This window comes from Cucurbita moschata, unplaced genomic scaffold (genome assembly GCF_002738365.1).
Source record: "Cucurbita moschata cultivar Rifu unplaced genomic scaffold, Cmos_1.0 Cmo_Scf00023, whole genome shotgun sequence".
NCBI lineage: Eukaryota > Viridiplantae > Streptophyta > Magnoliopsida > Cucurbitales > Cucurbitaceae > Cucurbita > Cucurbita moschata.
The window spans coordinates 3,402,942-3,426,382 of NW_019268539.1; the positions used below are offsets into that span (position 1 = coordinate 3,402,942).

Genomic DNA, 23,441 nt, shown 5'->3' on the forward strand with positions numbered 1-23,441 from the left:
GACCTAACAATAGTATCCTTGAGGTGAGTGGAAAAGAATGGTATCCCTAAAATAATAATTAACAAAAACTTGGTTGGTAGATAGGGATGATTATAGAAATGGATTAAGGCTTTGAAATCACTTCACCCAATGATGACATCAAAGGTACTTACTATTCATTTATTGCAACTTCAGTCCTTTCAACTCTTCCCTCTCGAACTTCGAGCCCTTTTGCTTTGTAATTTGTGATTCACCCTCAACTTTTTACCTTTTACTTTCTAAACTTTACCATTTTAGTCTTCCTTCCTTGCATTTTCGTCCTTCACTTCTTCCATATTTTCATTTTAGTCCTTCCCATTCATTTAAATTTGCAATGATTAAGTTGCCTAAAGATTGTCTATGAATTTGCCCTTCAATTTGTTGTCATTTTTTTAAAAGGGTAAAATGATTAATTACTTAAAAGTAAGACAAAAGCGATGGAGTGGGACACAATACACTTTAGTTAATTTCCTTTTGAGAGGGTAAAACCGTCACATCATTATTTTAATATCTTCCCCATGTTTGTGCTGTTAATCATTGGGGATTAGTTTAGTCATGTGTTAAATGATTATTAGAGGAAAAGATAAGAGATTTTGTTAGTAAAATACTGATTAAAGCCACCAGCTTCATGATTAGAACACTTTTCTTTAATCAAAGTTTTACAAGCACAATGCAGCAGTTTGTAATTGACCATTAGACTCGACCATCGACCACCGAATATCGGAACAAGAAACTCAGGTTGATTTGCTATAAAAGCGGATACCAACTGCCAGACCCAAGATTGCGAGAGGGACCAGGAACTGGAGAAGCTTGACGATGAACTCGGTCGTCTTATCTTGATTGTAGTGAGGCTGCTTCGAAGCTGTGTATGTCAAACGTTCAGGGATTGTCGAGATGTCAATGTCTCCAACATAGTATTTGTTCATCGTTTCTCTTGCACTCTCACTATGACCCACGTCTTCGAAATCATCTGTTGCATCCTTACCTGTTGCAATGAAAAACTCGTTATATGTAAATGGTGCATCGACACTCGACGTGCATTGTAAAGAACTAAAGCTATATGCCGAAACCTGTGCCAGACAACAACACCTCGTCGCCACCGGGATGGTCTTCCAAGAACTCGGTTACGTTGTAAACCTGTTGGGATAATCAAAATGGTCAAGATGATAATCTCAAATGGCCTCTCCTGGAATGAGTATTCACATTTGGGGTCCAACAAAATTATCAAATAGCAACAGTATAATCAAGAATGAACAAGATCTAAATAAGGGCAGCAGCGACCGACATCAACCCATCATACAACATAGCAATGATGTGTTCACCATTCCTCGGACACCTGATTTTTGATCGGTTAAGTTTAACACAACAGGTGTCGAATGTCCAACACTGTAACAGCTCAAGCTCACCGCTAGCAGATATTGTCTTCTTTAGGCTTTCCTTATACTATAACAGCCTAAACTCATCGCTAGCTGATATTGTCATATTTGGACTTTCCTTCAAGGTTTTAAAATGCGTCTGTTAGGGAGAAATTTTCACACTTATAAGAAATGTTTTGTTCCCCTTTCCAACTGACGTAGGATCTCATCTCACAAACACCCATTAGGTCCTATTCTCACAAGGTATGCATAAGAGCACCCTTAGTGAACAAGAGCATTTGCACACACAAAAATTAAATGAGTCAAAACACTAAACTTGAATGAATCCATGGGCTGCGTGATCCAAGGTACATTCACAAGCTTTAAATCCACTATATGTGAACTTCTACGGAACACAAGCCCATAAACCAAGCATACACGAATGAATCCAATCACTCCCTTCCATTACCTATTGACACATATTACACAAACTCAAGATTTCCAACTTAAACAAACCAAGTGATTGAGGCATTTGAGCCTTATTCAAGAAATTTCTACCATGAGAGCCACAAAGCTAAAGAACCTATCTTCTAATGCCTTACTACTCAGTCTCTAGCAATTTCTAGAACGAGAAACGCTACCTTGGTGAGGATGAAACATCACTCTCCAAGAGGATGTTTTTGGGTTTGAGTTTGCCTGTGTTAAAAGTGGTGATTAGGAGGGAATCTTAATTGTTATTAGTGTGAGATCCCACGTCAATTGGAGAGAGGAACGAGTGTCAACGAGGATGCTGGGCCCTGAAGAAGGTGGATTGAGAGATCCCACGTCAGTTGAGGAGGAGAACAAAACATCTTTTATAAGAGTGTAGAAACCTTTTCCGCTTGAGCTGTTAAAATGGTATCAAAACTAGACACAAGGTGGTGGTGTGTTAACAAGGCTAGCCCTGAAGGGGAGAGACATTGGGCAGTGTGTCAGCAAGGATGTTGGGCCATAGGGGGTGGATCGTGAGATCCCACGTTGATTGAATAGAGGAATGAGTGTCATTGAGGTCACTGGACCTGAAGGGGTGGATTGTGAGATCTCACGTCGGTTTGAGAGTGTAGAAATCTCTGCCGCTTGGACTCTTATAAGTGGTACCATTTGGACTCTTACAAGTGGTATCAGAGCCAGACACATGACAGTGTGTCAGCGAGGAGAGTGAGCCCCAAAGGAGGTAGACATGGGGTGGTGTGCCCAACGAGGACGCTGGACCACGAAAGGGGATCATGAGATCCCACTTCGATTGAAGAGACGAGACGAGTGCAAGTGAGGATGCTGTGCCACAAAGGAGGTGGATTGTGAGATCCCACCTCGGTTGGGGGACGAAACATTTTTTATAAAGGCATGAAAACTCACATTTGACATGTTTTAAAAACAAAGCTCGAAAGCGAAAACCCGAACAACATATTGATTCAACTATGAAGAACAATGGGTCTGTCCACAATGCATGTGAGATTCCAAGAACAAGAACACAAAAACAGAACAAGCACAGAATCAAACTCCTCCAGGCATCCGAAAGAAGAAAGCCCAAAAACAAAGTAAAGGGTGTTGAAGAAAAACCTTGCCATTGATGATCAACCAACAGTCCTGGCGGGTATTGTGCTGAGAGACTTCAGCCAATGTAAAGACCTTTCCGTGGCCACCCATTTGCCGATCTCCAAGGCAAACAAGGGTGAATGTGAAGAAAAAGGACGCTGCAGCAGCAAGGGCGGGCGGGGCAGAAATAGAGATGGGTGCGAGTAAATGCGTGAATGTGGGGGAAGGGGAAGGCATTGAATTGAATTGAATTGAATTGAATTGAAATTTGGTGGTGGGTGAGTTATTGGTTAGCAGTGATTTCTTGATTCGTGTCCAAAATAGCCGACACTTGGATTGAATGATTCACAAATTATGGAGAAATGTTCCAACTTTCAAGGTGAGAAAATTTTTAAATGTGAGTATGCAATTCTCGCCCAATTGTAACGTTGTGGGGGAAGGAGGACAGCCCTTGTGTCGAGTATCGAGAAAGGAATCCATTTGAGGCTCGACCGAAAGAAAGGGTCGCTCAAAAAGAGTTCGTGACACAAAATAACATTCATTTATATTGTGCTCGTAATGGTATTTAGCTGTTCAAAAGTCTCTCTTATGAGATCTCACATCGGTTGTAGAGAGGAACAAAACATTCTTTTTATAAGGTTACCCAAACCTCTCCCTATCATATGAGTTTTAAAACTTTGAGTGGAATCTCGAAATGTAAAGCCCAAAGATAACCATATCTAGTAGCGGTGAACTTGAACACAAATGGTATCAGAGCCAGACACTGGACGATGTGCTAGCAAGGAGGCTAGTCCCCGATTGGGGGTGGACACCATGCTAGCGACAACACTGATCCCCGAGGGGGTAGATTCTTTACAAGGTTGTGGAAACTTCTCTCTAACAGATGTGTTTTAAAACCTCGAGTGGAAGCCCATAAGGAAAAGCTCAAAGAAGACAATATCGGGTAGCAGTGGGGTTAGGCTGATACATATGTACAACAGCGAGCTTTACTTAACTTTTTAGTAAAACCTCTTCTATATGCTATCAATAGAGTATCTAAGAAGAACATAAAAAAGGTAAAAATATAATTTTGAGACAAACCGGACATTTTTTTTAGTTTGTTAGTGAGACATATACGTTAACATGATCATAAAAGGTCTTTTACATGGTGAATACGAGCATTGTATAAATTATTTAAAAATTTGATCGAGAATTCGGACTTGAAAATGTGTAGTGGTGATTTAGAACAAAAAATGGAACGCTACAGTGTTCCATGTCACCGTCACACTTTTTTATATCTCAAATTTTATTTGAAATTCTAAATGAGATTCCGTTCAAGAAAAAAAACATCAAGAATAATATTATGAATTTTTCAAAAAAGTCAAGCATAATTAAATGATTTTTTTATTTTAACCCTAATTTTTTTTTAATAAGGAATGAAAGGTTAATTTGAAATTTTAAAGTTTATGAAAATGAAAGACTTTGTAAGTTTACATTTTAATCCAAATTTTAGATAGTGAGGAAAAGGAACTGACTTGTTGGCTAAGTCAGGTTTTGGTAGATCGATAGAATCGAAACAAAAAAGCAAACCATTTCAGTAGCGAATCCCCCAATTCTCACTCAATTCCTTATTTTTTCTCATCTCCTTCCTCGCTCTCTGTTCCAAGAATCTTGCTTCCCCCAATAGGGTTTGTAAAACCCTAGTTTTGATTTTTGGATTCATTTCTCTGTTGCCCACAGATCCGAGCTCCGTTTCAGTGTTCGTATCGTCAAAGCTATGGCGACCTTGGTGAGCTCGGCTGGTGGGCTTTTGGCGATGCTTAATGAGACCCATCCTTTGCTCAAGCTTCACGCTCTATTGAATCTCAACAATTTGGTCGACAACTTTTGGCCCGAGATCTCAACTAGCGTCCCTGTCATGTATGTATTTGGTTTCTCCTTTTTTCTTGATGAAAGTTTGCGTTTTAATTTGTTGAGTTCTTCGATTCTTTACTTGGATATTGTTCTTTTTAGTTTTCTTGGATTATGGGGCTGTTAATATACGAGGGAGAAATAGATTATTTCTTTTCGGTGTGGATTCGTCGTGGATAATGTCTAAACTAACAAATTCTAGCGGGTGTTACTTGATGTTTTGACACTTTCTTTTGTTGGGTCTGAGAAATTGGAGTCTTGAGTGCCGAAGTGTTATTTTGGAGAAATTCAAGTTGACATTTGTAAAATTAGCGACTGCTGGGTAGACATTGGGTTGAAACTAAGTTGAATCATGCTTTATGTCGACCTGCACTCTGATTCTGGAATTTGGATCAGTAATAAACAACCGTGCCTTCTAATGTAGGTTGCTAGTTTAGTTAATTTTTCTTTTGACAACATTGCGAACCCGAAATTTATCGAGGTTTCTTGGTAAAATAGATGGTGTTTGAGTTGTGATATTCCAGTTGTTGGGTTTTTATGAGCCTGGGCGTTTACATCCTCCATGGATCATGACATCCATATATACAGGAGTTCTTAGTTAAGGTGACTAGGTTAGCATTCTGGGTAATCTGCTACCATGTCGTAAGGAATCACTCCAAGGCTTGGAAAGCGCGAGCAAGTTCTGTTCTCTTGCTCTCGGTACAAACTTGGGAAGCTAATTCATGGGTAGAGCCAAAGAGGGTGAACTGTACAAGTTATATGGAAAAGTGACGGGGATAACTCATAGCTCATGAGTGTTCATTATTCATGATTGATTACAAGGGGTGTTGTTTAATGCTGACTTATTGTTAATCATTTTCTAACAAGTGGGTGGTTCATCCTAACTGTGATTTATGACCAGCAGTCAAATATGATGTAAATAGATCTGGGAAGAGGTGGAGAGATTGTGTGAGGATGTTTGGAAGGTTCTTAGGTAACGTTTCTTATGGGCGTCAATCAACAACATTTGTGCAGTTATGAGCTTGGTGTAATTCTGTTGGGTTGGTGTCATTTATTTGTAATTTTGAGATTAGGGTTTAGGTTCCTTTATGTTGGGCTTGTTTTTCGTATTTTTCTTTCATTTCCTCGATGGAAGCTCGGTTCTTACTCATAAAAAGGAAAAAAAGTATATGGGCCTGTGTTGTAACAAAATAATGGGATGACTTGTTGTTTGTGTTGGATATCGTAGAAGTATGCTCTATGACTTGTGTTGCGGGTGGTGATATCATTGATATGATAGTGCATATTGTTGCTCTATATGTAATATATGTTTCACTTCTTTTCAGTGAAAGCTTGTATGAAGATGAAGAATTCGATCAGCATCAGAGACAACTAGCAGCGTTACTTGTATCAAAGGTAAACATGGTCTTTCTCTTTTGGTTTCTCTGGGATACAGATTGTTTGTTTCTCTTCACTTTCTTCACTTTCTATAAATTGTTTTGTTTTCCATTCATTGATAATGGATTACCCCACCTTTAACTCACAGGTGTTCTATTACTTGGGTGAACTTAATGACTCCCTATCTTATGCACTTGGAGCTGGTTCGCTCTTCGACGTTTCTGAGGATTCTGATTATATTCATACCCTTCTAGGTAAGAATAATCACTATCTTCATCAATTAGATATTAGTCTGTAAAAGTTATTATTAAACTCATATATATAGATTTTCTTCAAAATTTCTGTTTGTGGCTGAAGATGAATCTTAAGCATGTCGAATAATGATGTTTTCTGGTTTTGTTAATAACTTATGATTGTACAAGAGACAATTGACATTAATAGAGGGATCTTAGGATGCTTAGATAAAGTGAGACTCGATAATTTGATATTGATGTTTCTTTATTTGAAATCTCAGCTAAAGCTATCGATGAATATGCTAGTCTTAAGTCTAAGGCAGCAGAGTCGAATGCAGCAGGGACGAATGTTGACCCAAGGCTGGAGGCAATTGTGGAGAGAATGCTTAATAAGTATGTGGGTCTCTCTGTCTCTAGCATGATGCCTCTCTTTACTACCCATTAGTTACTCATTATGTGTTCATTTAGGTGTATCACGGATGGGAAATACCAACAAGCTATGGGAATTGCAATTGAGTGCCGAAGATTGGACAAATTAGAGGAAGCGATCACGAAAAGTGATAATGTTCAAGGAACTCTATCCTACTGCATAAACGTTTCACACTCATTTGTTAACCTTAGAGAATATAGACACGAGGTGAGTGATTTAATCAACTTGCTCATTTACCAGCCTAAAAGTATTACATTGTTTTCTTGGATGAGAATGTTGAGGGTTGATTCTCATCTTTCTTCTTTCATTAATCCTATAGGTTCTTCGTCTTCTTGTCAAAGTATATCAGAAGCTGCCCTCTCCAGATTATTTGAGCATTTGTCAGTGTCTTATGTTCTTGGATGAACCTGAAGGTGTTGCAAGCATATTGGAAAAACTTCTTCAATCCGAAAACAGGGACGACACTCTTCTGGCGTTTCAAATTGCCTTTGATCTCATAGAGAACGAGCACCAGGCTTTTTTGTTAAATGTGAGGGATCGGCTCCCAAATCCCAAGCCTGAACCTCCAGCAGCAGCACAGCCCGGTTCAAATGAGTCTGCTCAAAGTGAGAGTTCTCCTGCTCCTGTGGATGCTCAAATGACCGATGAAAGTTCTGCCCCCAATCTGAATGTACAACAAGCAGATCCAAAGGAGGCAGCGTATGCTGAGAGGTATACAAAAATCAAGGGAATTCTATCAGGAGAAACATCAATACACTTGACCCTACAGTTCTTATACAGTCACAACAAGTAAGAAATTTTCTTCTTAAGCCTTCCTTACATTGTCGTTCCCGGTTTGAAGTATACAGAGATTGTATCTTTTGTTTTTTTTTTTTACCTTAATTGTCGATAGATCGGATCTTCTCATTCTGAAGACAATAAAGCAATCTGTAGAGATGAGAAATAGTGTCTGCCATAGTGCTACAATTTATGCTAATGCAATCATGCATGCTGGAACCACTGTCGATACATTTCTCCGTGAGAACTTGGTGAGCCTGATCTTGGACTACAATATTTTCCTTCATTTTGTAATTAATTTATTGTTCGTTGACATTTATGATGTCTTGCTCTTCTTTTATTTATCTAGGACTGGTTGAGCAGGGCAACCAACTGGGCTAAGTTTAGTGCTACAGCAGGGCTTGGTGTTATTCACAGAGGGCATTTGCAGCAGGGAAGATCTCTTATGGCACCATACTTGCCACAAGGTGGGTCTGGTGGTGGTGGCAGTCCTTACTCGGAGGGCGGTGCCCTTTATGCTCTAGGTCTTATTCATGCCAACCATGGTGAAGGCATAAAACAGTTTCTTCGAGATAGCCTACGAAGTACTAATGTAGAGGTACACATTCTTTTAAATTTCCTGTACTGGTTAGTCGATGACTTGATGTTTGGGGAGTATACATCGATTTTGGTTATTTTGATGGATTCAGGTTATACAACATGGTGCTTGCTTGGGTCTTGGTTTGGCAACCCTCGGGACTGCTGATGAAGAGATTTATGATGACATCAAGACTGTGCTATACACAGACAGTGCTGTTGCTGGTGAAGCTGCTGGCATCAGTATGGGCTTACTTATGGTTGGTACAGCGAGTGAGAAGGCTAGCGAGATGCTTGCCTATGCGCATGAGACACAGCATGAAAAGATCATCCGGTAATTAGCGTTTTGTTCTCTCGATTAGAACTTGGTGAAGTGTTCTATTCATCTATTATGTTGTTTTCTTAATTTTTATACTCTTATTCAGTGGCCTATCGTTGGGGATAGCCCTCACCGTTTATGGAAGAGAAGAAGAAGCTGATACCTTAATCGAGCAGATGACTCGAGATCAAGATCCTATAATTCGTTATGGTGGTATGTACGCATTAGCATTGGCATACCGAGGTACAGCAAACAACAAGGCAATACGTCAGTTGCTTCATTTTGCTGTATCCGATGTGAGTGATGATGTTAGGAGAACAGCTGTTCTTGCCCTGGGGTTTGTCCTCTACTCGGAGCCTGAGCAGGTTAGTGGCATATCAATTCATAAGAACGAGTTACCCCACCTTAACAGTCTCCTTCCTTCATCTCTTATATTTGAAATTCTGATCTCATGTTGTTTATAAATCACAGACGCCTCGAATTGTCTCCTTGCTGTCTGAATCTTACAACCCACATGTTCGATACGGGGCTGCTCTTGCAGTGGGCATATCGTGTGCAGGCACTGGGCTGAGTGAGGCTATATCCTTGCTGGAGCCCCTCACATCAGATGTCGTTGATTTTGTTCGGCAAGGTGCACTTGTTGCAATGGCTATGGTCATGGTCCAGATTAGTGAAGCCAGCGATTCCCGTGTCGGAGCATTCAGGTATTATCTCTTTACTTTTATATTCTTCCATCTCTATTCTCTGAAGTTTTTTCACCTAATAAATTTCTAATGTAGGCGACAATTGGAGAAAATAATTTTGGATAAGCATGAAGACACCATGAGCAAGATGGGAGCAATCTTGGCATCGGGAATTTTAGATGCTGGCGGTAGGAATGTTACTATAAGATTGTCGTCCAAGACCAAACACGACAAAATGACTGCAGTTGTTGGTCTTGCTGTTTTCAGCCAGTTTTGGTATTGGTATCCCCTTATCTATTTTATCAGCTTATCCTTCTCGCCCACGGCATTTATTGGACTGAATTACGACTTGAAAGTTCCGAAGTTTGAATTCTTGTCGCATGCAAAACCTTCACTATTCGAGTATCCCAAACCAACCACCGTTCCTGCCGCTATGTCTGCTGTAAAACTTCCAACCGCAGTTTTGTCGACTTCAGCAAAGGCTAAAGCGAGGGCTAAGAAAGAAGCTGAACAGAAGAACAATGCTGAAAAGTCATCTGCAGCTGAATCTTCATCCACAGGTTCTAATCCTGCTAAAGGGAAATCATCCGCTGTGAAGGATGGCGACTCTATGCAGGTAAATTTCATTGTTTCGGTCCGTTACCAGTTCGAGTCTATGTTGCATTACGTTCACTTTGCTTATAACTCTGCATATCTTCTTAAGTTTTTATTGTCAAGGAACTATGACAGATCGGCGTAACGTGTTCTTTGGCTTACTATGTGGCAGGTCGACAACCCGCCTAAGAAAACAGAACCAGAGCCGTCTTTTGAAATTCTGACCAACCCAGCTAGAGTGGTTCCTGCTCAGGAAAAATTCATCAAATTTTTAGAGGAAAGCAGATATGTACCAGTGAAGTTGGCACCTTCAGGTTTCGTCCTACTGAGAGACTTGCGTCCTTCTGAACCCGAGGTTCTCTCTCTAACGGACACACCATCATCGACAGCATCACCTGCCAGTGGCTCTGCAATCGGGCAGCAAGGTTTGGGATCAGCCATGGCTGTAGACGAGGAGCCTCAACCACCCCAGCCTTTCGAATACTCCTCGTGATCATCCACTTGTTGATTTGTTCATGACTTGGTTGGTACTCATGTCATCTTCTCCAGAGGACATTGCAGAGCAATCCAGGCACAGGTAAAGTACAAGATATTATTTTGAGTTAGATTACCTCGACATGCTACCGACGATCTTGGGGACTCCTGATGTATGAACTGGATTTCTTTCTTTTCCTTGTATCCATGTTTCAAATTCTAGGAAGATAGGAATGGAATTGTGTATGGAAAGCTGAAGCCTGAAGCCACTCCATTCTTAAAAGTGTGATGCTTTTTGTAGTCGAGACGTTATTATTGTCGCCGAGCGTTTCGGCGAACGAGGAAGCTCGGTGGTACTTCTTTTCCTCCTCCGGTTTAGTTCGCTCTTCTTCCCCCTCCCCATCCGCTTTCCATTTGGGACTTGCAGAATGAACACAGAAATCACATCAATATCTACCATTTTTCTCACTGTGTGCTATATGGGATTTTACTCCGTGCTTGTTCTAAAGCTATGCCGTAAATGAAAAAGTCGCTCCATCTTCATGAATTTTGATTGTGATAACGATTGAATTACACCTATTTATGAGTATAGAGCGGGGATAGTTTTATGGTGAACAATCATTCAAAGTTGGTGACAAACACAAAAATAATATAAATTCTAGAAATTAAAATGAGTTCAAAAAAGCCCAAAGAGAGGCCCATGACAAAGTACACCCAAAATGCGAGGCCCATGAAAAAGTAGGCCCAAAATGAGAGACCCATAAAAAAGCAGGCCCAAAAATCAGAGGCCCATGAAAGTACCCAAAAATGAGAGGCCCACAAAAAGTAGGACCAAAATGAGAGGCATATGAAAGTAAGCCCAAAATGATTGGCCCACGAATGTAGGCCCAAACCGAGAGGCTCACGAAAAGTAGGCCCAAAATGAGCGGCCCATGAAGGCCCAAACTGGGAGGCCCATAAAGGTACGCAAAAATGAAAGGCCCACGAAAATTAGGCCCAAACTGAGAGGCTCACGAATTTAGGCCGAAAATGAGAGGCCCACCAAAGTAGGACGAAAATGAGACGCCCACGAAAGTAGGCCCACAAGGAGAGGCCCACGAAAGTATGCCCAAAATAAGAGGCACATGAAGTAAGCCCAAAATGGTAGGCCCACGAAAACAAGGCCCAAACTGAGACGCTCACGAAAAGTAGGCCCATCAAGGCCCATAAAAGTACGCCAAATTGAGAGGCCCACGAAAAGTAGGCCTAAACTGAGTCTCGCGAAAAGTAGGCCCAAAATGAGAGGCCCACGAAAGTAGGCCCACAAAAGAAGGCCCAGAAGGAGGGGACTCACGAAGAGTAGGCCTAAAATGAGAGGCCCACGAAAAGTAGGCGCAAACTGAGATGCCCAGGAACAGTAGGCCCAAACTGAGAGGCCCACGAAAAGTAGGCTCAAAACGAGAGGCCCACGAACAGTAGGCCCAAAAGAGAGGCCCACGAAAAGTAGGCCCAAAAAGAGGACCCACGAACAGTAGGCCGAAATGAAAGGCCCACGGACAGTAGGCTCAAAAATGAAAGGCCCACGAAAGTAGGACCAAAATGATAGGCCCACCAAACGAGGCCCATGAAACGAGGCCCACGAAAGTAGGCCCAGCAAGAGGACCCACGAACAATAGGCCCAAAATGACAGGCCCACGAACAGTAGGCCCAAACTGAATGAACCACGAAACGTAGGCCCAAACTGAGAGTCTTGCGAAAGTAGGCCCAAACTGAGAGGCTCACAAAAAGTAGGCCGAACTAAGTGGTCCACGAACAATAGGCCCAAACTGAAAGGCCCACGAACAGTAGGCCCAAACGGAAAGGCCCACGAACAGTAGGCCCAAACTGAGAGTCTCACGAAGTAGGCCCAAACTGAGAGACCCACGAAAGTAGGCCCAAACTGAGAGTCACGAAAAGTAGGTCAAAATGAGAGGCCCACGAAACGTAGCCCAAACTGAGAGTCTCACGAAAGTAGGCCCAAACTGAATGGCCACGAAAGTAGGCCCAAAATGAGAGGCTCACGAAAAGTAGGCCCAAATTGAGAGGCCCACGAAAAGTACGCCCACAACCAGAGGCCTTTTAAAAGTAGGCTCAAAATGGGAGGCCCATATAAGTACGCCCACAACCAGAGGCCTTTTAAAAGTAGGCCCAAAATGGGAGGTCCATATAAGTACGTCCAAAATGAGAGACCCATGGAAAAAGTAGGCCCAAAATGTGGGCCCATAAAAAGTAGGCCCAAATGGGGGGCCCATAAAAGTACGCCCGAAATGAGAGGCCTACGAAAAGTAGGCTCAAAATGAGTGACCCAATGAGATTCATGCATCCCTCACATATTAATTGAAAAACCCTAGCAACCCCAAGCATTTCCCTCGCAGAGAAGATTATAGCAACTCGAGGCTTTTGCACAGAGAGACGAGAAGATGGTGTCCGGTTCCGGTATCTGCGCCAAGCGCGTCGTCGTTGACGCCAGGCATCACATGTTGGGAAGACTCGCTTCGATTCTGGCTAAAGAGCTTCTCAATGGACAGAAAGTTGTGGTTGTTAGGTGCGAGGAGATCTGCATCTCCGGCGGATTGGTCCGCCAAAAGATGAAGTACATGCGGTTCTTGAGGAAGCGGATGAACACCAAACCTTCTCATGGTCCAATTCACTTCCGTGCCCCCGCTAAGATCCTTTGGCGTACCATTCGTGGGTATTGTCTTGCTCTTTTCTTCTGCATTTTTGTATTTTGAATGCTGTGTCATTTTCTTCGATTTGGTTATGTGCGATTGGGAGTGAATGTGCAGATTCGGGAGTTTTTTTTTTTTCACTTTATTTGATTTGGGTTATAGGATGATTCCCCATAAGACCAAGCGTGGAGCGGCGGCGCTTGCCCGTTTGAAGGCGTACGAGGGTGTTCCTCCTCCATACGATAAGATTAAGAGGATGGTCATCCCTGATGCTCTCAAGTAAGTTGTGTTTGGGGGATTAGTGGTTTTGGTGTTTATTTTAGTTCTGATTGTATGGTCTCTGTATTTACAAATTGGTTTTGTTGCTTTGGAAATTCAGGGTCTTGAGGCTTCAAGCCGGACATAAGTACTGTTTGTTGGGCAGACTCTCGTCGGAGGTTGGATGGAACCACTATGATACCATCAAGGTGAGAATGTCATGTGCTTTGAATTTATAGTTGGTGTTGTCTTTTTCAAATAAATGTTAATTATACTTGTTCGGCGTTGTATGTTCATCCATTTCATTGCTTATCATTGATTTTATGTTCAATTCTTACTTGTGTTCTCCAATCTTTAGGTTCAAGTTGATCATATTAGTTATAGTTCTCTTGTTTAATTGTATAATGCTTTAATTTCTCTCCCTTAACTGCAACACTATTGCACTTGTGAATGGAAATATACATCAGTTTTCCAGTTCTTGGTTCATGAAGTTCAGTTCTTACAAATTGATGTACTATTCCAATGCAGGAACTTGAGAGGAAGAGAAAGGAGAGAGCTCAAGCTGCATATGAGAAAAAGAAGCAATTAAATAAGCTGAGGATTAAAGCAGAGAAGGTTGCTGAGGAGAAGCTTGGACCCCATCTTGAAGTTATTGCTCCCATCAAATACTAATTGGTAATTTTGATCTCAGAAGCAAGGATATTAGAGAATTGAGTTGCTGTTGAATTGCCCTTTTTCAATTTTGACAACATATATCTTTGTTTGTAGACATGATGATACGTCTCTGTATGCTTCTACAATTCTTCTCTTTAGTCAAGTTTTCGATACATTTTGTTATATTCAGTTGATTTACGATACCCGTTTGCTCCAAGCCAAGCATGTACTTTATGCTATACCACTGCTTTCGTTTATATCAAGTAGGACGGATCAATCTGAAGTTCATAATACTTGCAATACGTGTTTTACCGTATCGTGCTAAGTGTCTTGGTAATGCTTGTTTAAGGTGTATTGCTCGTTGCTGCATGCTAGACCCTTGTATACATTGTTTGGCCAATGGCAACATGAATTTGAATTGACCTACTCTGGTTGTGAGAGTCATCGTAGGAATTTGAATTGGATTATTCACTTCGTTGGTGAAAGTGATAAGTGATGATATGAATTCAAATTGGCTCACTCACTCGTACCAGCTACATAATCAGTTGCAAATGTTGCTTAAGCTAGAATTATTTTGTTGCAAGTGTCACAACTGCACCCACTCGGGGCGTTTACAAGTGTCACAATTGCACCTAAAAACAGCATAATGTCTTAGATAGCATTTAACTTCGAGTATAAAAAATAGACGACTAGTAGCATCCTCATAGAACATTTTGAGTTTAAGGAAACTATACATCACGAAATGGAATAAAAATTCATTCTTTTGGTTCTTATATTTTTGTTTTGTTCATTTTGGTTTTCATGTTGTCTATTTTAGTCGATGAACTTTCAAAAATTTTATTTTCATTTTCATTTTTAAAATATAACCATAAATTTATGTTAAAAGTTTTTTTATAGTAAATATTTAAAAAATGTAGGGACTAAAATAAATAAAAATTGTAAATATAAAAATTAAAATAATATTTAAACCTTTTAAAAAAATAATCTTAAAAGTGAGGGAAATTCGGTCCGGTGAAGTTGAATTAAACTCAAATAATTTCAACCGACTCAATCTGTTGCAAGTTAATTAATTTGATAATAAAATGTCACAATAATTGTCACAATAATTTGATAATAAAATGATTTAGATGACCAAGATGGGTTTTTTGAAATAAAAAAAATCATTATAAATAAAAAGTACTTCAAATAAATTAATTATTAAAAATTGACTTAATGAGAAAAATATATAATTATAACTAACCTAATCACTTTTTAAATCATTTTTAAAAGCAATTCAAGATGAAGAACTAATGGCTAGAGATGTCTGTCTTACCAACAAGGTCGGAGCCTCACTAAAGGAGGATTTATCATTTAGACGGAGAATGAGGAGAGGGTTGGGAGTATTTTTCTCCTAGCGGGGGACGGGATTCTATTCTTTGTCCCCGTTCCCACACAATTTCTTGCCCCTTCTTATCGTCGTCCCGATCCCCACAAAAATAAATAGATAATTTAACGGGAACTAAGAATGAAATTGTTCTAATTTTTTTTTATTGGAGATCACCCTTTTTATTTATATTAATGTGTAAGTTGCCATATTTAATTATATTTCTTTTCATATAAGGAAAAGAAAACAAAGAAAAGGAAAAACATATTCCAACGTTTTGAATATAATAATAATAATTTCTGTTTTGAATTTCTTATGATTTCTTTTAATTAATTTATTTATTTATTATGGATAAAATGGAGCACTCATTTAACGTTAATACATATATTTATTGATATAATTAATTTGAAGTTTTTTTTTTGTTGGAATTTTATTGTCTCGCATCTGTCTAGATTTTCTCTCTTAAGGGCAGTTTTATTTATTAAATTTATACCTTCCCAAAAAATAAAAAGAAATTATAAATATTTAATATTTTGACCAATTGGCCAACGGGTATATTTTTTCCAACATAGCATTATAATTTTTATGAATAGTCAAACGTTGGACCATTAGAGAAAGTTACAAAATGCCTTAAATGAGGTTTTATATATACATACATTAGACTAAAATGTTAAAATTTTCAGTTACCATATCTGTTGAACTCCAAAAAAAACCATCCAATTGTGACATGTTTTTTGGAATCAATAGTTACGTTAACTATTAGTCCCGAAAAAAATTACGGTATTATTGGTCATTTTTATCGTTTTTCAAACAAGTGTCACACTGACGTTTGGAAAAGTTTCCCAGTGATATTGTAAAAAACATTCTAATTTTACGATAAAAAAAAAACACCGTGAATAGTTTTGACACATAAATTCCTATAAATAAAAACCACCCTCAATATTTGTTATCATTTTCTCTCTCGGGTACCCGGAAATACATCCATTCGGGAGAGGTTTTTACAACTTTATAAAGAATATTTCGTTCTACTCTTCAATTTGAAATCTCACAATATCGATTCATTCATGTATCATTTCTACCTCACGTTTTAACTTTCTGACACGGTAAATATTCAAAAATAAACCTATAATGTCAAAAAAAAAAAATAATAATAACAGTCATGAAAACATTCTAATAAAATTGAATCACTCCATTAACCATTAAATTTCATTCCATTAATGAGAAAACCTTTGACCTTCCCACACTTTGCCAATCCATTTAAGAACAAAAAAAACCCCATAAATAATTGCCATTAAAGCAAACCTCTCTCTCTATATATACATACATACATACATACATACATACATACATATATATATATATATATATATATATATATAGACACACATACCCATTGTCTTCTTGTTCATTCTTGTTCTTGTTCATGAAAATTTGCAGAGATTTGTTCCAAAGAACATAAGAAAAATGTGGATTTTTCGTGGGATTTTTGTGGGATTGATGGGAATGATGATAATATTTGTACGAGGAAATGAAGATGAACGTTATAGAAGCGTGGGAGGGAAGAAATTGGCATGGCGGACAGTGGTTGTGGATCAGAGCGGCCATGGAAATTTCTCAACCATTCAAGCCGCCATTGATTCTGTTCCTTCAAATAATATGTTCTGGATCTCCATTCATATCAACCCTGGTATTTACAGGTCATTTTCAATTTCCTTAATTACCCTCAATTTCTCTTCTTATTTATTTATTTATTTGTTTGTTTGTTTGTTTGTTTGTTCTTGTTTAGAGAGAAGGTGAAAATCCCATATGATAAGCCGTATATCATTTTGAAAGGACAAAGAAGAAAGACAACAAAGGTTGTCTGGAACGACCATTTCACTCTTGCTCAAAGTCCTACTTTCACTTCTTCAGCTGATAATGTTGTCGTTAAATCCATCACTTTTGTGGTAAGTAAGTGAACATCATTCATTTGTTCATATTAACTCTGTTTTTTTGTGATCTAATTCTTGTGGGTATTAGAATTCGTATAACTTTCCATGGACTAATGGAAATCGAAGAGCTCCAGCAGTTGCAGCTATGATCACCGGTGATAAGGCTTTGTTTTATAAATGTGGGTTCTATGGTGTCCAAGATACCTTGTGGGATGATCAAGGTCGACATTATTATCATCGTTGCGTCATTCAAGGTGCTGTCGATTTTATTTTCGGAAGCGCCCAATCCATTTTTCAGGTATCTTTTACTGTTTCGATATGACGTTTGAAGCAGCATAGGTAGCGGGAACTTACTAGGGTTTAGGGTTTAGAGTGAACTTGTGTAACAGCCCAGATCGCTAGTAGATATTGTCTTCTTTGGGCTTTTCCTTTCGGGCTTCTCCTCAAAGCTTTAAAACGCGTCTGCTAGTGGAAGGTTTCCATACCCTTATAAATGGATGTGGGACATCACAACTTGTGCTTAGTTAAAGTTGAAGTTGTGAAACCCTGATCGTTTTTGGTGATATGATGTTTGAAGCAAAATAGGTGGCAAGAACTTACTGGGGTTTAGGGTGAGACTGTGCTCGGATAAAGATGAAGTCATGAAACCCTAATCGTTTTCGATGATGTCAAAGGATATGATGTTTGAATCAACATAGAAGGTATGAACTTACTAGGGTTTAGGGTTTAGGGTGAGACTGTGTTCGGGTAAAGATGAAGTCGTGAAACCTTATTCGATGTCAAATGGTATGACGTTTGAAGTAACATAGGTAGCAGGAACTTACTAGAGTTTAGGGTTTAGGGTTTAGGATGAGCCTGTAGTCGGTTAAAGATGAAGTCGTGAAACCCGAATCGTTTTCGTTGATGTAGGGATGTTCGATATCAGTGGTGGGAGAAGCACTTCTTCCATTGGGGTCTACAAGCTTCATAACAGCACAAGGAAGAACCGACCCAAATGATGCAAATGGGTTTGTTTTCAAAGATTGCAAAGTGTTTGGGAGTGGCTCAGCTTTCTTAGGAAGGCCATGGAGAGGCTACTCAAGGGTTATCTTTTACAATTCTAGCTTCTCCAACGTCATAAACCCTAGTGGTTGGGATCCTTGGCATTTTGTTGGTCATGAGTAAGCTATCTTTTATTCTTCAACGGTTTATCGGCTCGACTTTTCCAAAGTTACAATATTACCCTTTGATCTTTCATAAATACTTCAAAATTGTATTATCAAGGTCGAGGGTAATATTGTAAATTTCAAAAGAACCCATAGCGTTTCATTGTTTACTAAAACTTTATTCTCAAAATGGGTTCAGAGGCTTGAGCATAGCTCGGCTGTAGGCGACGCAAATCCTAATTGACTTGACTCACCCGGAGTTGGAGTGGGTGTGACACAGTTACAAATGTCGATTGCCATATATATAACATATATTGGCTTATACTAGAAAAAGGATATAATTAATGACTTGCTTTCTTTGTAAGAAAAATAGGCGTTTACTAATAATTTCCTTTTTAGCTTTTATCCATTTTTAAAATCTTAGGGTTTTGTTAATGTAAATCCTAAATTTAAAAATAAAAATAAAAATAAAAAACTTATTAGGAAAGAAAATAAAGTTGTTTAAATTATTTCTAATTACTATTTTTTTATTATTTATTATAATAAATATTTTATTTTTATAATCCAGGGACCAATTAACCTATGCAGAGTATGGTTGCTACGGACCAGGTTCCGACATGTCGCATCGAGTAAAATGGGAAAAGAAGCTGGATTTGAATGAAATACAACAGCTAACCGACATGAGTTTTATCGATACTGAAGGTTGGATGCAAGATCAACCTTGGTAAAAAAAATTTAACCGCTTTCAACCACTCTTAAATTTACTTTAATGTTAATTGTTAAAATTACCACTAATCATGAAAATTTAAACTCTTCCCATTAGAATACTAATTTTTTTTCTACATTTTTATTGAATAATATTCTAGTTAATGTACTTTTGTAATTTATATTCTCTTAGTGTAATTACCAATTTATTCTTTATGTTTAATAAAATATTATTATTATTATTTGTTTTTGTCTGTGAGAGTCTATATCAGTTGGAGACGAGAATAAAACATTTCTCATAAACATGTGAAAATCTATTCTTACAACGTCTTATATCTGTGAAGCTGACTACAGACGATATTTACTAATATTATAGAATAAAATTTGGCCAACAAAATCAATTCTAAGTCAATTTATTATTATTATTGTCAATGTTAATAATAATTTCTTTTATGTGTCAAATGCATCAAAAGATGTTAGAATTTTGACAAATTTCCCTCGATTGCGGTTCAATTCGGCCAATTTCATCCTTTTTATCATGATCGGTAGCAACTTTTTTGAAGAAATCAAAACCCAGAAAGTAGAATTCAGCTGCGTTTGATTTTGATCGTTGAAATTGAAATGGCATCTACTAAACCCCACGACTTTTCCTTCTCTTCGTAGTCATCTCTAAAACGTCAGCCTTTTTGTACGATGCCCGATTCTCCCTCTTTCCTGCTGCCAATCGCTGTTGAAGATTCACGGGGTGGCAGATTTGTGTTCTACTTCCACTTTCTGGTTTTTATTTTGCAGTTGTGAGTAAATTTTCTGATCTGGGACACTCTTAATTCGCTTGCATTTTGATTCTCAGCATGTTCTTTGATATGAACTCGTATGATTATCCTATTTCTCTAATGAACTTTGCAATTGAAATCTGTTTGTTTTCTGAAAGTTGACGGGAAAATCGGATTCGAACTTCAATGTGGAGGACCAAATTCTGTCATCATGAATGTCGCACTCCACATGTTTGATGAAATGCCCGTCAGGCAATTGTTTTAGTTAAGAAGGATCAACCGTTGAGGATTGTTGGGAGAGAGTCCCATGTTGGCTAATTTAGGGAATGATCACGAGTTTATAAGTAAGGAATACGTCTCCATTGGTACGAGGTCTTTTGGGGAAGCCCAAAGCAAAGCCATGAGAGCTTATGCTCAAAGTGGACAATATCATACCTAGTGGAGGTTTGTTGTTTCTAACATTGTATTAGAGTCGTGCCCTTAAGTTAGTTATGTCAATAGAATCCTCAAGTGTCGAACAAAGAAGTTGTGAGTCTCAAAGGTGTAGTCAAAAGTGACTCAAGTGTCGAACAAAGGGTGTACTTAGTTTGAGGATTCTAGAGAAGGAGTCGAGCCTTGATTAAGGGAAGGTTGTTCGAGGGCTTTATAGGCCTCATGGGAGGCTTTATAGTGTACTTTATTCGAGAGGAGGAATTGTTGAGATTTGTTGGGAGAGATCTCCATTGGTATGAGGCCTTTTGGAGAAGCCCAAAACAAAGTCATGAGACTTTATACTCAAAGTGTCATACCATTGTAGAGAGTCGTAATTTCTAACATGAGTATTCTTTGCTTTTTTACTGCACTTTTAACGATTCGATTGGTCAATGATATTGGTCTAAGACTCTGGAAATGTAAGGAGAATACAAGTGATTACTATGTTCTTACTCAGAATGAAACATCCGGAAGCCATACTTCTCTGTTATAAGTTACAATATTAGCAAATGAAATACTCATCTCTTTGGTTTTTCACTGTATTCCCAGAGCTTGGATCCTCCTAACCAGTGACAAAGAAGTTGCATTTCTTTGCTTCCAACCTTCTAGGCTCTCCATTTTTTCTTCTTTAGGGAAGCATTGATCATTGCCATCGAGTATTTTAACTATCTGCCTCATTTTTGGTCTTAAATCTGGGTTTGAGTGAGTACATGCCACACCTAATCTCAACATTCTCGTCAGTTCTTTGTGGTTGTATTCTCCATTCAGCCTTATATCAGCAAGTTCTTCCAGTGATCTTTTCCGGGTGTGGAATTCATGGACCTTCCTCACCAGCAATACCTCTGGCCGTCGAAAATCGACGGCCATCTGACCAGTAATCACCTCTAGAACGACTACACCAAAGCTGTATACATCAGCTGTCGCTGCTGCATCTCCCGAGTCTAAATACTCGGGGGACATGTACCCGAAAATCCCGCGAACCGATTTGCTTTTATCTATGGTTACATGATGATTACCGTGCTCATTTCTTGTCAGGAATTCTGCAAGGGCGAAAGAACTCAGCTTTGGGTTAAGATCAATATCAAGAATGACAGCTGATGAGGTGATGTTCTTGTGGATGACTTGTTCATCCCATTCCTCATGAAGATAAAGAATTGCTGAAGCCAGAGATTTGATAATGTTGTATCTATGACACCATTGTAAAGATCTATTGTCATGCTGGAAAAGCAGGTGGCTCAAGAGACGGTCTGCTGAATAATCATATACCACAAGCATCTCCCCTTGCTCTGTGCACCATCCACGAAGCTGTATCAAGTTTCTATGGCGAAGACGGCCCAAGTTTTCGAGTTCATTCGAGAATCGTTCCCGTAATGCAGGGCATGTCTTCATTCCAAGGCGCTTCACTAGAACATGGTGGCTGCTGTCAAGGAAGCCATGGTAGGCAGTTCCGAAGTCCAGCTCCGCCACCCGCTGCGAGTCGGAGAAGTTATTGGTGGCTGAAATGATCTCCTTGAATGATATTACTCTTGGATTGTCAATCATTTGAAAAGTTTTTGTTCTGTCAAGAAGCTTATCAGAAGAGTTGGTGTAGTTGTTCCCACTCTCAGCTGTCATATATATGGTTTCTCCATTGGCTGATACGAAATCTGATGAACTAACTGTTATTGTTGTTGCTGTGGTTCTGCTACTGCTAGTGCTTCTGGTAGTGCTGCCATTGGTGGTGGAAGATAGAGAAATGTACTGAGGATGAGACTGAAATGATGGAAGCGCCGGCAAATTCATACCACCGGAAAGGGCTTCCACAACCCACTTCATATTTGGTCTATACAGAGGGCTTTGGAGTGTACAGAGGAGACCCAAATGGATCAAACGCTCCATTTCAATCAGATTATAAGACCCATCTGGCAGCCGGTTATCGCCGCCGAGCAGCGGCATTCCATCGTCGGAGAGCTTTCGAAACCAATCAAGCAACACAATCTGATCATCAGGACATGTAAGGTCCACTGCTCGCCGACCAGAGACCATCTCAAGAAGAACAATACCAAAGCTGAAAACATCGGATTTTGCAGTGGCAATGCTTCTTCTTTGAAAACTCTCCGGTGGGAGATACCCAATTGTGCCGCCAATTTTGGTGGTTTCCACCAGCCGGAACTGGTGGTGGCTCATCGACGGCACGCTGTTTTGGTACTCAAGATCATGCTCCAACCACCTTGCCAAACCAAAATCACCAAGCTTAGCGTTGTAATTGGAATCAAGCATGACGTTGCTGGTTTTAACATCTCTGTGAATAATCTGTGTCTCTAATTGTTCATGAAGATAGAACAGAGCAGCAGCCAAGCCTCTCACAATCTTCACTCTCTGTTTCCAACTAAGATCCGTCCCGCCGTTCTCCGGCCGCCGGAAAAGTACTCTGTCCAAGCTTCGGTTGGGCATATAATCATAAACAATGAACAATTGGTCTTCATGAACACACCAACCACGGAGCCGGACAAGATTCCGGTGTCGGAGATGGGCAACCGCCACCAGCTCCGCCACAAACGTCTTCTCAAACTTCTCCCCTTTTTCAGCCAAACATTTCACAGCCGCCATAGTTCCATCACTAGGCAAATATGCTCTGTAAACCTTCCCAAATCCACCACTACCAAGAATTTCCTCTGCACTGAATCCTTTGGTTCCAATATAGAGCTCTGCAAAGCTGAAGATTCTTGGGTTGTCGCCGCCGAGTTTCTCAGAAAGGTGTACCCCATCGGTGTCGTGAAACTCGGACGGTGGTGGGTTTCTGGGTCTGCCGCCGTAGCAACAAGAATTAACCCATTTCAGGTTATGGATTTTGTGAAGGGAATCTCGGAGTAAGGCTTGAAATTGAGACCAACTATCTTGATTGTGATCCTGTTTGTTCTGATGTTTGTTGTGGCTGTGATTGTCGTTGAGTTCATGAAGCTCTTCGCGATCAAGTGGCTGGACTTCATCGAAGTCCGCCGGTAGAAGAAAACAGAGACGGTTCAGCTTCATATTCGAAGATGAAGAAGAAGAAGCAGAAGAGGCAATGTGGACATGAAGAGAAGTTTTGGGGTAAAGGTTTGAACTTTTTGCATATTTGTATTAATTATGGGTGAGATTTTTGTGTTTTTTTTTTTTTTTTTTTTTTTTAAA

At 39.5% G+C, this 23,441-nt stretch overlaps 5 protein-coding genes across 7 annotated transcripts; 3 read left to right on the forward strand and 2 right to left on the reverse strand.

The window, feature by feature from the left end:
• Positions 1–614: 614 nt before the first annotated feature.
• On the reverse strand, positions 615–3,118 carry LOC111460140 (cytochrome b5-like). The gene is made up of 3 exons (XM_023103265.1): positions 2,973–3,118; positions 1,089–1,155; positions 615–1,003 (listed from the first exon to the last, which is right to left on the reverse strand). Exons 1-3 carry the CDS (start codon positions 3,057–3,059, stop codon positions 753–755), a joined length of 405 nt encoding a protein of 134 aa, XP_022959033.1. The 5' UTR covers positions 3,060–3,118; the 3' UTR covers positions 615–752.
• Positions 3,119–4,439: 1,321 nt separating this feature from the next.
• Positions 4,440–10,679, forward strand: LOC111460138 (26S proteasome non-ATPase regulatory subunit 1 homolog A). Of its 2 annotated transcripts, XM_023103261.1 has the most exons (14): positions 4,440–4,847; positions 6,164–6,233; positions 6,364–6,469; positions 6,730–6,841; positions 6,917–7,085; positions 7,198–7,667; positions 7,771–7,906; positions 8,005–8,253; positions 8,345–8,565; positions 8,657–8,915; positions 9,022–9,254; positions 9,330–9,849; positions 10,000–10,330; positions 10,413–10,679. In XM_023103261.1, exons 1-13 carry the CDS (start codon positions 4,705–4,707, stop codon positions 10,318–10,320), a joined length of 3,009 nt encoding a protein of 1,002 aa, XP_022959029.1. In that variant the 5' UTR covers positions 4,440–4,704; the 3' UTR covers positions 10,321–10,330; positions 10,413–10,679. The 2 variants fall into 2 exon arrangements, with proteins under 2 accessions (XP_022959029.1, XP_022959028.1); XM_023103260.1 differs by having other exon boundaries at positions 10,000–10,679.
• A 1,989-nt stretch (positions 10,680–12,668) lies between these two features.
• On the forward strand, positions 12,669–14,117 carry LOC111460139 (60S ribosomal protein L13a-4-like). Of its 2 annotated transcripts, none has more exons than XM_023103263.1 (4): positions 12,669–13,011; positions 13,151–13,267; positions 13,368–13,455; positions 13,775–14,117. In XM_023103263.1, the coding sequence occupies exons 1-4, from the start codon at positions 12,740–12,742 to the stop codon at positions 13,916–13,918; spliced, it is 621 nt and encodes a 206-aa protein (XP_022959031.1). In that variant the 5' UTR covers positions 12,669–12,739; the 3' UTR covers positions 13,919–14,117. The 2 variants fall into 2 exon arrangements, with proteins under 2 accessions (XP_022959031.1, XP_022959032.1); XM_023103264.1 differs by lacking the exon at positions 13,775–14,117 and adding an exon at positions 13,738–13,771 and having other exon boundaries at positions 13,368–13,484.
• A 2,643-nt stretch (positions 14,118–16,760) lies between these two features.
• Positions 16,761–19,067, forward strand: LOC111460019 (probable pectinesterase 29). Its single transcript, XM_023103097.1, has 5 exons — positions 16,761–16,960; positions 17,050–17,209; positions 17,283–17,492; positions 18,104–18,354; positions 18,908–19,067. The coding sequence occupies exons 1-5, from the start codon at positions 16,761–16,763 to the stop codon at positions 19,065–19,067; spliced, it is 981 nt and encodes a 326-aa protein (XP_022958865.1).
• A 1,323-nt stretch (positions 19,068–20,390) lies between these two features.
• LOC111459981 (receptor like protein kinase S.2) lies at positions 20,391–23,399 on the reverse strand. Its single transcript, XM_023103060.1, has one exon. It carries the CDS (start codon positions 23,298–23,300, stop codon positions 20,823–20,825), a length of 2,478 nt encoding a protein of 825 aa, XP_022958828.1. The 5' UTR covers positions 23,301–23,399; the 3' UTR covers positions 20,391–20,822.
• Between the last annotated feature and the right edge of the window lie 42 nt (positions 23,400–23,441).